The sequence below is a fragment of the Cherax quadricarinatus genome, chromosome 12, assembly GCF_038502225.1.
Source record: "Cherax quadricarinatus isolate ZL_2023a chromosome 12, ASM3850222v1, whole genome shotgun sequence".
Lineage (NCBI taxonomy): Eukaryota > Metazoa > Arthropoda > Malacostraca > Decapoda > Parastacidae > Cherax > Cherax quadricarinatus.
In genome coordinates, this window is record NC_091303.1 from 25,026,567 (window position 1) to 25,043,211 (window position 16,645).

At 38.1% G+C, this 16,645-nt stretch overlaps 1 protein-coding gene across 2 annotated transcripts in view; it reads right to left on the reverse strand.

Annotated features, from left to right (window-relative positions):
* The window catches only part of mgl (low-density lipoprotein receptor-related protein megalin), a 611,193-nt gene that overhangs the window by 413,905 nt on the left and 180,643 nt on the right, over nucleotides 1–16,645 (reverse strand). For both annotated transcript variants that reach the window (XM_070084278.1, XM_070084279.1), the window contains exons 17-19: nucleotides 14,943–15,120; nucleotides 8,920–9,109; nucleotides 4,812–5,014 (exon numbers count right to left, since the gene is read on the reverse strand). In XM_070084278.1, the coding sequence (XP_069940379.1) occupies nucleotides 4,812–5,014; nucleotides 8,920–9,109; nucleotides 14,943–15,120 (571 nt within the window). The remainder of the gene's footprint in view (nucleotides 1–4,811; nucleotides 5,015–8,919; nucleotides 9,110–14,942; nucleotides 15,121–16,645) is intronic.

The window sequence follows — 16,645 nt, forward strand, 5'->3', positions numbered from 1 at the left end:
TTATATGGGTGTGAAGCATGAGTGATGAATGTTGCAGCGAGAAGAAGGTTGGAGGCAGTGGAGATGTCATGTCTGAGGGCAATGTGTGGTGTGAATATAATGCAGAGAATTCGTAGTTTGGAAGTTAGGAGGAGGTGCGGGATTGCCAAAACTGTTGTCCAGAGTGCTGAGGAAGGGTTGTTGAGGTGGTTCGGATATGTAGAGAGAATGGAGCGAAACAGAATGACTTCAGGAGTGTATCAGTCTGTAGTGGAAGGAAGGTGGGGTAGGGGTCGGCCTAGGAAAGGTTGGAGGGAGGGGGTAAAGGAGGTTTTGTGTGCGAGGGGCTTGGACTTCCAGCGTACATGCGTGAGTGTGTTTGATAGGAGTGAATGGAGACAAATGGTTTTTAATACTTGATATGATGTTGGAGTGTGAGCAAAGTAACATTTATGAAGGGATTCAGGGAAACTGGCAGGCCGGGCTTGAGTCCTGGAGATGGGAAGTACAGTGCCTGCACTCTGAAGGAGGGGTGTTAATGTTGCAGTTTAAAAAATGTAGTGTAAAGCACCCTTCTGGCAAGACAGTGATGGAGTGAATGATGGTGAAAGTTTTTCTTTTTCGGGCCACCCTGCCTTGGTGGGAATCGGCCAGTGTGTTAATAAAAAAATTATAAATACATAAATACAATTACATAGATTATCATACATAGCAGCATATGTGTGGAGAACCTAGGATAACCCAAAAAAAGTCAGACAGACCTATTTCCAATAGGGTCCCTGAACCATATGGTACAATGTACCATATGGTACCATTATACCATATGGTACCATTGTATGATATGGTACCACTTTACTATATGGTACCATTGTAACATATGATAGAATGAACCAGATGGTTCAAAACCATAGAATTCCTCTTTAGATCCACTTCCATCAGTGTCAGAACTATCAGTTAGGAAGAGGAGAGTCCCAATTCGCCTCGGAGTGAGAGTTTCCTTGCCGTGAGGCATGGTGAACAAGGTGTACTGAGACGGCATTCCCACAATGTCATACGGGTGCCCAGATTTTTATGTTTACTGTGCACACTGACCAAGCAGACCCATTCTGTTATATGTAGGCCTACTAGCCTTCTCGTGCTAAATTTAAGGCTGCTAGAATTTTGGCATAGTTCTATGGTTTGGACCTTGGCTTCAAAACAGTAGAACTACAGGATGAACCCTGAAAGGGTTAAGTAAGGAGAGGCTGTATTGCTATAGTCAATTTATCTCCATTTGAGAAATGTGGTTATTTTTCTTTATAAAAGGAATGGGTGATGCAAATTCGCTAACAAGGTATTGGCCAAGGCATTGGTCAAATTCTTGGTCAAGGTACTGGTCAAAATTTTGGTCAAGGTATTGGCCCAGGTATTAGCCAAGGTCTTGGTCAAGGTATCAATGAAATCCTCGGTCAAGGTATTAGCCAAGGTATCAATTGAATTCTTGGTCATGGTATTACCCAAGGTCTTAATTAAGGTATTGGAAGAATTCTCATTGACAGTCAGCCTCTTACGAAGAAATTTATCTACAGTAGGCATCATAAACATGCACCCACATTAACTAATCACACAGATAATGAGAACGTACAAAACAATATATTGTTTTAATAATAAAATACTGAAATATGTATGGATTACTCACCTAATCAAGTATTTCCATAAGATTTCCCTGCCTCTTGATGCACTCCTTATGTCTCTTAGGCACTGATAAGCTATATTATGGAGGACAGAGGAGTCAATACCCTCTCACATTTGCTCAGTGGAACTCGAGTTTGGATATAGAAGACACGTTCATGCAACAAGGCTTACGCTTAATATGGTTCCACTTGTTTTCACTGGATTAAAGTTCAGTAAGTTACCAGGCCAGTCAGGAAAGAATGATATATCACAAACATGTAGCCAATCTTCCATGTTTTTGGCAGTATAGAGAAGGGTACCATCTTGCATGCAAAAGTTGCTACACTGGACCCTTGGTATTCGATGTCATCGGCATTCGATAAATCCGGTATTCGATGCATTATATCGCAAAAATTTTGCCTCGGTATCCGATCGGAAACCCTGTATTCGATACAATTCATATGAGACGTGTCCACGTGTGGCCTGAACTGCCCCGTGTGTGCCAGTGTTTACAAGCCAGCCAGTGTGCGCGCGTCTAAGGATACATTCGGTACATTCCATATTATCCATATTATCACTGTTTTTGGTGCTTCTTTCTGCAAAATAAGTCACCATGGGCCCCAAGAAAGCTTCTAGTGCCAACCCTTCGAGAAAAAAGGCGCTAATGACTATTGAAATGAAGAAAGAGCTAATTGCAAAGTACGAAAGCGGAGTGCGTGTGTCGGAGCTGGTCAGGCTGTATAATAAACCCCAATCAACCATCTCTACTATAGCGACCAGGAAAATGGCAATCAAGGAAGCTGTTCTTGCAAAAGGTGCAACTGTGATTACGAAACAGCGACCACAAGTGTACGAAAATGTTGAGAGACTGTTATTGGTGTGGATAAATGAAAAACAGATAGCAGGAGATAGCATCTCTCAAGCGATCATTTATGAAAAGGTTAGGCAGTTGCATGACGATTTGGTAAAGAAATTGCCTGCAACTAGTGCTGATGTGAGTGAATTTAAGGCCAGCAAAGGTTGGTTTGAAAGATTTAAGAATCGTAGTCGCATACACAGTGTGGTAAGGCATGGTGAGGCTGCCAGTTCAGACCAAAAAGCAGGTGAAAAATATGTGAAGGAATTCAAGGATTACATAGACAGTGAAGACTTGAAACCTGAACAAGTGTTTAATTGCGACGAAACAGGCCTGTTTTGGAAGAAAATGCCAAGCAAGACCTACATTACTCAGGAGGAAAAGGCACTCCCAGGACATAAGCCTATGAAAGACAGGCTTACTCTTCTCATGTGTGCCAATGCTAGTGGTGATTGCAAAGTGAAGCCTTTATTAGTGTATCACTCTGAAACTCCCAGAGTGTTCAGGAAAAACAATGTACTCAAGGCTAATTTGTGTGTGATGTGGAGAGCAAACAGTAAGGCATGGGTCACTAGGGACTTTTTCTATGACTAGTTACACAATGCATTTGCCCCCAGTGAAAAATTACCTAATTGAAAAGAAATTAGACCTTAAGTGCCTCCTGGTATTAGACAATGCCCCTGGTCATCCTACAGACTTGGCAGAGTAACTTTCTAGGGACATGAGCTTCATTATGGTCAAGTTTTTGCCTCCTAATACCATTCCTCTCCTGCAGTCCATGGACCAGCAGGTCATTTCCAACTTCAAGAAACTGTACACAAAAGCTATGTTTCAAAAGTGCTTTATAGTGACCACAGAAGCTCAACTGACTCTAAAAGAGTTTTGGAAGGATCACTCTAATATTCTCAATTGTATAAACCTTATAGGTACAGCTTGGGAGGGAGTGACTAAGAGGACCTTGAACTCTGCTTGGAAAAAACTGTGGCCAGAATGTGTAGACAAAAGGGATTTTGAAGGATTTGAGGCTAACCCTGAGAATCCTATGCCAGTTGAGGAATCCATTGTGTCATTGGGAAAGTCCTTGGGGTTAGAGGTTAGTGGGGAGGATGTGGAAGAGTTGGTGGAGGAGGACAATGAAGAACTAACCACTGATGAGCTGATAGATCATCTTCAACAGCAAGAGGCCCCACTTGAGGAAACTGCTTCAGAGGAGGGGATAGAGAAATTGAAGAAGTTGCCTACTTCAAAGATTAAGGAAATGTGTGCAATGTGGCTTAAAGTGCAAACCTTTTTTGATGACAATCACCCTAACACAGCTATTGCAAGCCGTGCTGGTGACTATTACACTGACAATGTTGTGAAACACTTTAGGAATGTCATAAAGGAACGGGAGGTACAGGCTACTATGGACAGATATGTTGTGCGACAGAAATCCAGTGACTCTCAAGCTGGTCCTAGTGGCATTAAAAGAAGAAGGGAAGTAACCCCGGAAAAGGACTTGCTACCTCAAGTCCTAATGGAAGGGGATTCCCCTTCTAAACACTAGCACCTCTCTCCTCCTCCCATCCCATCAATCATCACCAGATCTTCATTAAAGGCAAGTGTCAATTATTTTATTGTTATTGTAATTATTCTATTGCATTAAACTTAATATTTCATGTAGTAAAATTTTTTTTTTCATACTTTTGGGTGTCTTGTACGGATTAATTTGATGAGGAAAATTGATTCGGTTTTCGATATTTTCGGTATTCGATGAGCTCTCACGAACGGATTAATATCGAATACCAGGGGTCCACTGTATTTCACTTCTCAAAATTGTCAGGCAATTAGTCTTCTAAAAGTGTACTTATGCATGTGCATATTGATGACAGATATTGTACATAGTATACTTGTCAATATACAGTACTTCTCTTCCCTTAACACTCTAACCATCTCCCAGCAAGGTAGGGTGACCAGAAAAAGAAATACTTTCGCCACCATTCACTCCATCAGTCTTGCCAGAGGCAAGATTTAAATGAAGTATGCACTTACCTCTGCTTTACTAAATGTTCCCAATAATTCTTATTATTATTATTACTGTAATATTTCCTTTTTAATTTAGGATGCCTAATCTGAGACCAATGATCCTAACATTACATATAAAAACTGACAACTCATCTACCAATTATCACCTCTCTTGCAATAGTAATTTTCTGGGCAAATGTATTCATTCATAACCAAATGCCAAGCACATTGGTAACACTTCTGACTCAACCTGAAGACCCAGGTTCAGTCCTAAGCAATGATGCCCAAACCATTAACAAATAACATGACATTAGCTTACCACTTCCGGCTGACCACCCTTTTCCAGTTTTACAATCTGCTTGACTTTCATATCCGACCAAAAGAGGGTGCCATTTTTCATATCAGAGGCCGTTGCAACAACATTTTCCACCAATACTGGTACTCGCTCTAAGTTTCGCTGGTGTAGGTCAGCTATCAAGATGCTACGGCGATTGCTCATTACCAGGAAAGCCTGTGATCGATCTACAGCAAGAGAAAACAAATATTAAGTGCTAGAGTGACAGAGTGAGGAAGAATGGTAACTTTAATAAATGGTAAGTCCTTACCATTCATTAAAGTTACAATCAATGGGAAATAACAGGTCCAGGACCAAAGATTGCAGGACTCCTAAATATGGAGGAGAACTCCTAGATAAGCTTTAAAGTCCATAAAGAAAAAAACTGAGTGAAAGTGTGGGAGAGAAAGCTATAGAATGAGTGAGAGGACAGGCAAGTGAGTGATCACCATTTGAAAATATAGGGCCCTTTCCACAAGCAATTTTTGGTGCAGTCAATAGTGATGGCTGCTTGATCCAAGTGTGATACTGGTGCCTAATGAATTTAATGCACAAAGTCTCCCAATTTACCATCACAATAACAGTTAATGATTTATGATAATAAAATAATACTTAGTTTTGAACTCTTAACATGAGTTTATCTTTATACCAATTACAGCAATAAAGTCAAAGTCATTCTTGATTACCATCCCACTGATTCTCATGAATGAACTAATCCAATAAACAAAAAAGCATGAGTATGGCCTTACAACCTAACCAAAAAATAATTATACTTATAGTTACAAGATACGGAATTTATAATAAGCCTTGAGTAATAAATGGTCTGATAAGCTGAAGAAAATAACTACCATGCCAAAGTACAAAAGGTGGGCAACCATTTGTGCCTAAAAATGAAGCAAGAGAAAGACTCTGTATATTTCAGTTTTAGTCAGAGACTCTCCGAACATCTGCTGAAGAGGATCTCTAACTGAAGCCAAAATAAAGATTTCTCATACTAGTTGTTTCATTTTTTAGTTTAAGTAGTTTCTCACCATTCACTAGTTAATATTTATGAGTTCTGGGCATGTGTGAATAAGAGTAGCCAAGAAATCACCAAGAATCAGCTCAACAGTTGCCAAAATGTTATTTTTACAGGCCAAGGAAGACACAAATATTTAAGTAGATATGCCACCCTGCTTCAGTGGGATACAGCCAGTTTGTTGAAAGAAGAAGAATGTCATTGAGGAGGTAGTATTACAGTTTCTAATTTGATTTAAGCTTGTTTCCAAAGCATAACTACCATATATCCTCACTGACTTCATGTGAAAATCCAACTGGATTGCAAATAGTTGTCTAAATGAAAGAGCTATATGGTGTAATATAACTCAGTCTGTGGTAGTGCTCAAGAGCAAGCAACTTGTCAACTACTAAATACCGTAACCATTCATGCTTTGTGGACAGTCAAATAATGCATAACAAATAAATGCAACTGAATACTAACAACAATATACATGGGAATTGTTTCTTAATACAGTACTAAACAGAACTTAAAATAAAGAATGACAGCCATTTTCAACTACAACTAAGTGATACCATAGGATACAGCAATGGAGTATGTCATTTTATTTTTATCTCAACAGTCATCTCCCATAAAGCAGGATGACCCCAAAAAGAGGGAAAGCACATTCACCATCATTCATTCAATTGTTGTTTTGTCAGAAGTGTGCTGACATAATGCAGATTACTTTCCAACTGCAACATACTAACCTCTCCTTCAGACAGCAGCTCCTGTCCTTTCCACCTCCAGAACTCAAGTTCAGTTAAATAGTTTCTCCTGAATCCCTTCATAAATATTACCTTGCTCACATTCCAACAGCATATCCATTAAAAGTCACTTATCTCAATTCACTCTTATTTAACATATTCACCTAAGCCTGCTGGATGCTCAAGCCCTTAAAACTGAAGCCTCCAATTTGCCCTTCCCCTCCAACCATTCCTGGAATGACTGTCTTCCACCATAGATTTATACACCCTCTTTGTCATCCCATCCATCTCCATCCTCTCAAAATGCCCAAATCAAGTTATTACATCTTTTTTTTTTTTTAACAAGTCTGCCGTCTCCCACCAAGGCAGGGTGACCCAAAAAGAAAGAAAATCCCCAGAAAGAAAATATTTTCATCATCATTCAACACTATCACCTCACTCATACATAATCACTGTCTTTGCACAGGCACTGAGATATGACAGTTTAGAAGTCCCTCCAACTATCAATATCCCAAACCCCTCCTTGAAAGTGCAGGCATTGTGCTTCCCATTTCCAGGACTCAAGTCCAGCTAACCAGTTTCCCTGAATCCCTTCACTAAATCCCTGCTCACACTCCAACAGCTTGTCAGGTCCCAAAAACCATTCATCTCCATTCACTCCTATCTAACATACTCACACACGCTTGCTGGAAGTCCAAGCCACTCGCCCACAAAACCTCCTTTACCCCCTCCCTCCAACCTTTTCGAGGACAACCCCTACCTCTCCTTCCTTCCCCTACAGATTTATTTGCTCTCCAAGCCATTCTACTTTGATCCATTCTCTCTAAATCAATAAACCATCTAAACAACCCCTCTTCAGCCCTCTGATTATTACTTTTAGTAACTCCACACCTCCTCCTAATTTCCACACTCCAAATATTTACACCACACATTGCCCTTAGATACGACATCTCCACTGCCTCCAGCTCCCTCCTCACTGCAGCATTTACAACCCAAGCTTCACACCCATATAAGTGTGTTAGTACCATTATACTTTCATACATTCCCTTCTTTGCCTCCATAAATAATTTTTTTGTCTCCACAGATACCTCAATGCACCACTCACCTTTTTTTCTTCATCAATTCTATGGTTAATCTCATCCTTCATAAACCCATCCGCTGACAAGTCAACTCCCAAATACTATTTGAAAAATTCACTTCTTCCACATTCTCTCTCTCCAATTTTATAATCTTATAATCCTCTTATAATCACCAATTTCTAGCTACAGGAGCAGAACTAAGCTCAAGGTGTCCTATCTTGGTATTTAATTTAGCATATTTCTTTTTAATTTTCCAATAGTTATGGCACTTACTACCTACTCTCATAACTCATTTCACTGCTCTATTACTATTTGTTAAGGAGATATTTCTAATATTATTTGGATCCTCCTCATACCTAGCATGAGCAAGACAAGATAGATAGATAGATAGATAGATAGATAGATAGATAGATATATATATATATATATATATATATATATATATATATATATATACATATATACATATATACATATATACATATATACATATATACATATATACATATATACATATATACATACATATATACATACATATATACATACATATATACATACATATATACATACATACATACATACATACATACATACATACATACATACATACATACATACATACACAGTGGACCCCCGGTTAACGATATTTTTTCACTCCAGAAGTATGTTCAGGTGCCAGTACTGACCGAATTTGTTCCCATAAGGAATATTGTGAAGTAGATTAGTCCATTTCAGACCCCCAAACATACACGTACAAACGCACTTACATAAATACACTTACATAATTGGTCGCATTCGGAGGTGATCGTTATGGGGGTCCACTGTATATATATAAATATTTTTTTTTTTTTTTAACAAGTTGGCCGTCTCCCACCGAGGCTTAAGTAGAAAAACTAGAAAAAGATATATATGCTACTCTTGCAGAGAGCAGCAGATAGGTCAGAATACAGACCAATTAAAAGAAAACATGTTTTTCCTACCAATATAGTTCATCACTACATTCCGGTTTTGAATAATAAGTTTAACACTTTTTGCTGAATATCATCATTAATAACCTATATATATTACATGTGGTAAGCAAAAACAATGTATTCCAGCTGATACAACTCAACATTATCTTCAGTTCATAATGAAATATACCTACCTCAGGAACACTGCTTTTAATCATTTTTAAACCTATTTTTTATTTTATGTTATTTGATGGAATTTCACCCACGTGTAAAAGAGTCAACATTCCAAATTCTAATATAAAAACATGATGAACTTACTTAATGCTTTACAAGTTGCCTTATTAAAATCTAACAAGTATCCTTTAGCACATGAGCAAATGTATGAGCCTTTCTTGTTTACACATGTCTGAGAGCAGATGCCTGGAGGATCACATTCGTTGATGTCTTCACACTCCGTATCACTTCCCTCCTTAATTCGTTCACCTTTATTACATATACACTGACGACCCTGAAAAATTTTCAGATGCTTGTTACAAAAAGAGAAAAATACAGCGAAAATTTACTTATTTTATTCATGACATTCCTAAAACATTACTTACAAATGATGAGATTCAAGTGATAGAGTTTTTAATGTTAAAATTCTGTAAAGGTTTATAGAAAAGCAAGTTAGCTCTGGCTTGATAAATACAGTACACTGAAATGTGCATATCAGGACAGTATGAGTCCAACATGACATGTTTTTTCATTTTACCTAACTGAAAGAGTTGTTATAAACATTTAATGAGATGGTATGTGCTTACTATAAACTATGCTCCCACTGAGGTAGGATGACCCAACAAAGAAGAAAATACATTCACTGTTACTCGTTCAATCACTGTTTTGCCAGAAGTGCACTGACATTACAGTTTGGATGATCCTCCAAACTGCAACATCCCTGCCCCTTCTTCCAAATGCAGGCACTGTACTTTCCACCTCTAGGACTCAAGTCCAGCTAACCAGTTTTCATGAATCCTTTCATAAATGTTACCTTGCTCACACTCCAATAGCACATTCAATGCTAAAAATACTGGCCTCTATTACTCCTATTTAAAACACTCGTGCAAGCCTGTTGGAGGTCCAAGCCTCTCATACTCAAAACCACCTATACCCCATTCCTCCACCCTTTTCTAAGGCAACCCCTACCCATCCTTCCCATATTTACATGCCTTCTAGTCATCCTATTTTTCTCCACCTTCTCTAATTGTTCAGCCAACCTCAACAACACCTCCTCAGCCCTCTGAACAATACTCTTGGAAACTCCACACCTTCTCCTAATCTCCAAACTTCAAATTCTCTGCATAATATTCACACCACACAAAGCCCTCAAACATGATATCTTCATTACCCCCAACCTCCTCCTCACTGTAACATTCAAAACCCCTGCCTCATACCCATACAACAGTGTTGATACTACTATACTCTGGTGCATTTTCCTGTCTGCCTCCATGGATAAAGTTCTTTATCTCCACAGATGCCTCAATGCACCATCTACCATTTTTCCTTTTGTCAATTCTATGGTTAACCTCATCTCTCATGAAATCATCCACCAATAAGTCCACTCCCAAATATCTGAACACCTATACAGTAGGGGCCCCACTTATACGGCTGGTTAGGTTCCAGGCTACCGCCGTAAAGTGGAACACCCTTTTTTTCCGCTTACAAATGCATACAAACACTAGATAACAAGTTTACACTAACATATATTAAGTTAGCAATAGAACCAGGCATCAAAAAACAATAAAAAAGTACAATACACAAATAGTGCACTCATTACTTACCTTAAAATATTTATAGTCTTAATCTAGGATGAGACAAGTAGTATTTATTGTAAGAAATCAAGTGTGGTATGTATGGTAGTCAGCCAGGCTACCATACCAGGCCACCCCACCCACACATACAATTCTATGATATTTAAGCATCCCAGAGCGATAAAATGCATATACAGTTCACTCATTACTTACCTTAAAATATTTATAGTCTTAATCTAGGGTGAGATGAGTAGTATTTATTGTAAGAAATCAAGTGTGGTATGTATGGTAGTCAGCCGGGCTACCATACCAGGCCAACCCACCTACACATAATATTCTATTACATTTAAGCATCCCAGAGCGATAAAATGTATATACAGTTCACTCATTACTTACCTTAAAATATTTGTAGTCTTAATGTAGGGTCAGGAGTAAGTAAATGAGATAAAACGAATAAATGAGAGAGAAAGAATGAGTGCATGAGAGAGGACAGGTGCAGAGTTTTGTAAACAAACCAGGCGAAGGTAAGTTTTGTAAACAAAGTGTACACGTCTGGTTTGTGTACAAGTTACATTGTGTACAGGTTGTCTCTACATTGATACGGTAGAATAAATAAAGAAGAACACTCCCATTCTCATGTAACATCATTTTGAGAAGAAATGATGCTCTGAGTGAAGGCAATGGAAATAAGTCACTGACTTTTTTGGGTTATCCTAGGTTCTCTACACATATGTTGTTATGTATGATAATCTATGTAACTGTATTTGTGTATACCTGAATAAACTTACTTACATACATACGAAAGGAATAATTTTCTATAGTTACCCCCAGTAACACATTTTCTCTTATGTTAGATTAGAGAAAATGATATTCTTGGCATCACTTGTACAAGTTATCTGGCTACCACATCTCATATTTATGTTTATTTATTCTATTGTGGGGTGTATTTATCATCTTTTTATGTTATGTATCGTGTTTATTATATAATTTTGAAAAAAATATCATGGATGGATTAATGAAAATGTGTATATTAACGTAATATACAACATTTAATGAGACTCGGTGATTATTATTATTATTATTATTATCATTTCTAATATGGCGTCACTTGTGCAAGTCGTCTGCAACCACATCTCATATTTATGTTTATTCTATTGTGGGGTGTATTTATCATCTTTTTGTGTTATGTATCGTGTTTATTATATAATTTTGAAAAAATATCATAGATGGATTAATGAAAATGTGTATTTAACGTAATATACGACATTTAAATGAGACTCGATGATTATTATTATCATTACTAATATGACGTCTGGAGACATAAGACACTCTTACTGATTTTAATGTGTACCTGCACGCCAGTACAGTATGTAAGTTTATTTAAGTACAGGTATACATAAGTATAATTATCAGAGTACGTATATATAAAATATGAAATAACTTTTAAAAACATTTGAAATTTTGGAGTTTCCAGACAAAATGGAGAGACTTAGTGCTTACTGAGCTCACGAAGAATGTAAACAAACAGGGTGGGGCGCGGTGACCGTATTAGAAAGTCAGGTGGGGGGAGCCGTATAGCGAGTTTTGGTCATAATTTGAAATGACCGTATTAGCGGAACGCCGTAAAGCGGGGCCCTCCTGTACTTCCTCCATATTCCCTCCCTCCAATACAATATGCAGTCTTTCAATGCCTATATTTTTTGATTCTCACATCACATTGCTCTTTCCTATATTCACTTTCAATTTTCTTCTTTTACATACTCTTCCAAATTTGTTTACCAACTTCTCTTACAATCTCCCAAAAGAACCCTGCCATTGGTTAACCCTTTCATGGTTGGTGCTGTACTAGTACGGCTTGCACGCCAGGGTTGGTGCTGTACTAGTACGTACTCATAAATTCTAGAGCCTTCAAATCTAGCAAGAGAAAGCTGGTAGGCCTACATATGAAAGAATGGGTCTATGTGGTCAGTGTGCACAGTATAAAAAAAATCCTGCAGCACACAGTGCATAATGAGAAAAAAAAACTCCGACCACGTTTTTGGTTTAAAACAGCGACTTTGCAGAGTATTTTCATATGGTATTTATGGTTGTATTCTAGTTTTCCTGGTCTCATTTTATAGAATGGAAGACATATTATGGAAATTGAGATGATTTTGATTGGTTTCACAATGAAAAGTACCTTGAAATTGAGCTCAAAGTAGCAGAAATGTTCGATTTTTGCCAAAATTCAAAGGTAAACAAATCATGCCATGAGTCCAATACACATCAACTGGCGAGTCTAATATTCTTTCACAAGTGCGCTGATGTTATTTATACCATTTCTACACCACATCTACACGAATGGAGTAGTCTGTATAACATAAATCTCCTATTTTTTTGTGAGAATAAAAATTCAAAGTGGAAAGCAAAAGAAATGTAACAGAGGCCTGGGGACATGAGTAATGAACAAAGGAAATTTTAGTGCCAGGAATGCCTGTCTTGTTTATTCTGGACCCTATTTGGAAATTGGCATCTTTTGAAATTTGTGTGAAATTGGCAAAGTTGTCAATTTCTGACCATGTTATTGGATAGTTGAAATCGGTAAATAGGTGGTTTCTCGTTCTCATTCAATAGAAAAAATGGAGTTCTAGCGAAATAGGTATGATCTTTGTTGACTGGTACATTGGATTTGGCCGAAAATAGGGCTCAAAGTGGGCAAAATCGCCAATGTGTAAACATCGTCAAGACCTCTAACTTTGCGAGAGCATAATTCCATAAGTTTTCCATAAAATTTCATACTTTTGGTGTCATTATGATCGCGAAAAGATTCTCTATCATTTCATAAGAAAAATAATTTTCTTTTTCGAAAAATTTCCGACCCTGAGAACAAGTTTAGTAGAGGGCCTGCCGACACTTAAAGGGTTAAAAGCAACTGTGACAACTCTCACTCAGTACCAGATTCACTGTCTTTGAATCCCACAACTTTCCCCAACACCCTATCATTCACTTTTTTACAACCTCATCTATAAATATACAGGTAGTAGGTTGGTAGACAGCAACTGCCCAGGAAGGTACTACCGTTCTGCCAAGTGAGTGTAAAACGAAAGCCTGTAATTGTTTTACATGATGGTAGTATTGCTGGTGTCCATTTTTCTGTCTCATAAACATGCAAGGTTTCAGTACTTCTTGCTACCTCTATTTACACTTAGGTCACGCTACACATACATGTACAAGCATATATATACACACCCCTCTGGGTTTCTTCTATTTTCTTACTAGTTCTTGTTCTTGTTTATTTCCTCTTACCTCCATGGGGAAGTGGAACAGAATTCTTCCTCCGTAAGCCATGCGTGTTGTAAGAGGCGACTAAAATGCCAGGAGCAAGGGGCTAGTAACCCCTTCTCCTGTATACATGTATATTACTAAATGAAAAAGGAGAAACTTTCGTTTTTCCTTTTGGGCCACCCTGCCTTGGTGGGATACACCTGGTGCGTTGAAAGAAAAAAAGATCTATAAATATGCAAAACAGCCATGATGACATTATACATCCCTGTCTAAGGCCTACTTTTACTGGCATAATAAAGGCTCTCTTTGCATTGCAACCCATTATTGTAAATACATAATCTCAATGTACTATTTGCAAAGACATAAATAAATAAATAAATAAATAAATAAATAAATAAATAAATAAATAAATAAAATAATAATCTTATTCTCTCCTACAAACCCTAACCTGAGCCTCACTAGCCACATGAAAGCTGTTTACTACTTTAAGTAATCTACCACCAATTTTTTTTATTCAACAAACCGGCAATATCCCACCAAGACAGGGTGACCAAAAAAGAAAAAAGGAAAGTTTTTCTTTATAAACTTAGTAATGTATACAGGAAAAGGGGTTACTAACCCTTTGCTCCCAGCATTTTAGTCTACTCTTACAAAAAGCATGGCTTACGGAGGAAGAATTCTGTTCCACTTCCCCATGGAGATAAGCAGAAATAAACAAGAACAAGATTTTAGACTCTATAACCCCACTCGGTACATCATCAGATGCAGCATTCTCCACCTGACCTAAGCATTCTGAACCTGACTATAAATAAACACGTACCTTCCACCCCAGGTAGATCTGTTTGTGACTTGAAAAAGCCCACTGTGTGAGCGAAACGTTGTCAATAAAGGATCACATTATACTGCATATGTGTTTATATTTCCAGATCATCAAGTAACTGATTACCAAAATTCCCATCCAAAGAAAAGAATCAAAAGCAGAAGAAAGGACACCTTGGTTCTTCAGCCATGTTAGAAGGACTCTAGGCCCCTCTCCAGAATAGGCCTATTTTTTTCAGAGATACTCTGAAGTTTTTCAAAATAAAAATATTGTTTTATTATATGAGATAAAAAAATAGGAATTAATAAAAAATATAATTTTGAATTCTAATGTGTAATGAAAGCCCATCAAAAATTCTAGGTTCAGGCTCAGTATGGTAGTACATGTTAACCAAGGCAAATGTTCCAGTACCTACAAAAAATGCATAAATTAGGCAAAGTAAAAACTCCATCTTCACATATATAGCTTACATTTGGTGTCTGCATACAGTTAACGGAGCACTGAAGTTCTGCACCATCACAGTCATTTTGATTACACCCAGGTCCTTCATCTATCCCATTAGGGCAATCTTTATTGCCATCACATACTTGGCTGTTGTTGACACAAGTGGCCAGAACATCCTGACACATCCACATCCCAGCACCACATCTGTAAAACACAAACAAATACACTACTACAAATTTTTTCTATAGTTCGTGATAAATTTCTGCAGGCAATCTGGCATAATGAAAGCATTTCTAGGGCTTTATAAAGGTTAAATAACATAATAACAAGTACATTTATATATTCAATTAATGCTAAACAGCCAGTTCATTTCTGAGATATCATTGTGCAAAAAGGATCCCCTCCTCTAATCATGAACAAAACTAATTCCCAAAATATCTTCCAACGGGGTAAACAGATCAAAACAGCATTGTATCCACGACACCATTAGCAAGTGTTTTAAATTTGAAATTCATCATTTGAGCCATTTCCTAGTTTCTTCTTCCTTCGACAAACCGGCCGTATCCCAATGAAGCAGGGTGGCCCAAAATGAAAAACAAAAGTTTCTCTTTCTAACTTTAGTAAGGTATACAGAAGAAAGGGTTACTAGTCCCTTGCTCCCAGCATTTTAGTCGCCTCTTATGACTCTTATGGAGGAAGAATTCTGTTCCACTTCTTCATGGAGATAAGAGGAAATAAACAAGAACTAGTAAGAAAACAGAAGAAAACCCAGAAGGGTGTGTATATATGTGCTTGTATATGCATATGTAGTGTGACCTATGTGTAAGCAGAAGTAGCAAGATGGACCTGAAATCCTGCATGTTTATGAGACAGAAAAGACACTAGCAATCCTACCATCATGTAAAACAATTACACATTTTTGTTTTACACTTACTTGGCAGGACAGTAGTACCTCCCTGGGTGGCTGCTGTCTACCAACCTACTACCTAGCCATTTCCGAGTTTTTTTTATAACTCGTCAGCTGTTTCCCATCAAGGCAGGGAGACCCAAAAAGAAAGAAAAAATCTTTCATCACCATTCAGCACTTTCACCATCACTCATACATAATCAGGCTTTTCAGAGGCACTTAGATACGACAGCTTAGACGTCCCTCCAAACTGCCAATATCTCAAACCCCTCCTTTCAAGTGCAGGCACTGTACTTCCCATTTCCAGGACTCAAATCTGGCTAACCAGTTTCCCTGAACCCCTTCACAAAATATTACCCTGCTCACACTCCAACAGCTCGTCAGGTTCCAAAAACCATTCACATCCATTCACTCATACCTAACACGCTCATGCATGCTTGCTCGAAGTTCAAGCCCCTCGCTCACAAAACCTCCTTTACCCCTTCCCTCCAACCCTTTCGGGGATGACCCCCACCCCACCTTCCTTCCCCAACAGATTTATATGCTCTCCAAGTCATTCTACTTTGTTCCATTCTAAGTGACCAAACCACCTCAACACTCCCTCTTCAGCCCTCTGACTAATACTTTTAGTAACTCCACACCTCCTCCTAATTTCCACACTATGAATTCTCTGCATAATACACCTACATCCAACTTACGACCTGCTCGACTTACGACCACTCGACTTACAACCGTGTCTTTTATGCCAAATTTCTGGGAAATAAGCAACTATTTGTGTTGTACACAGTGTTTATCCTAAACCTTACAATATAAAATACAGTA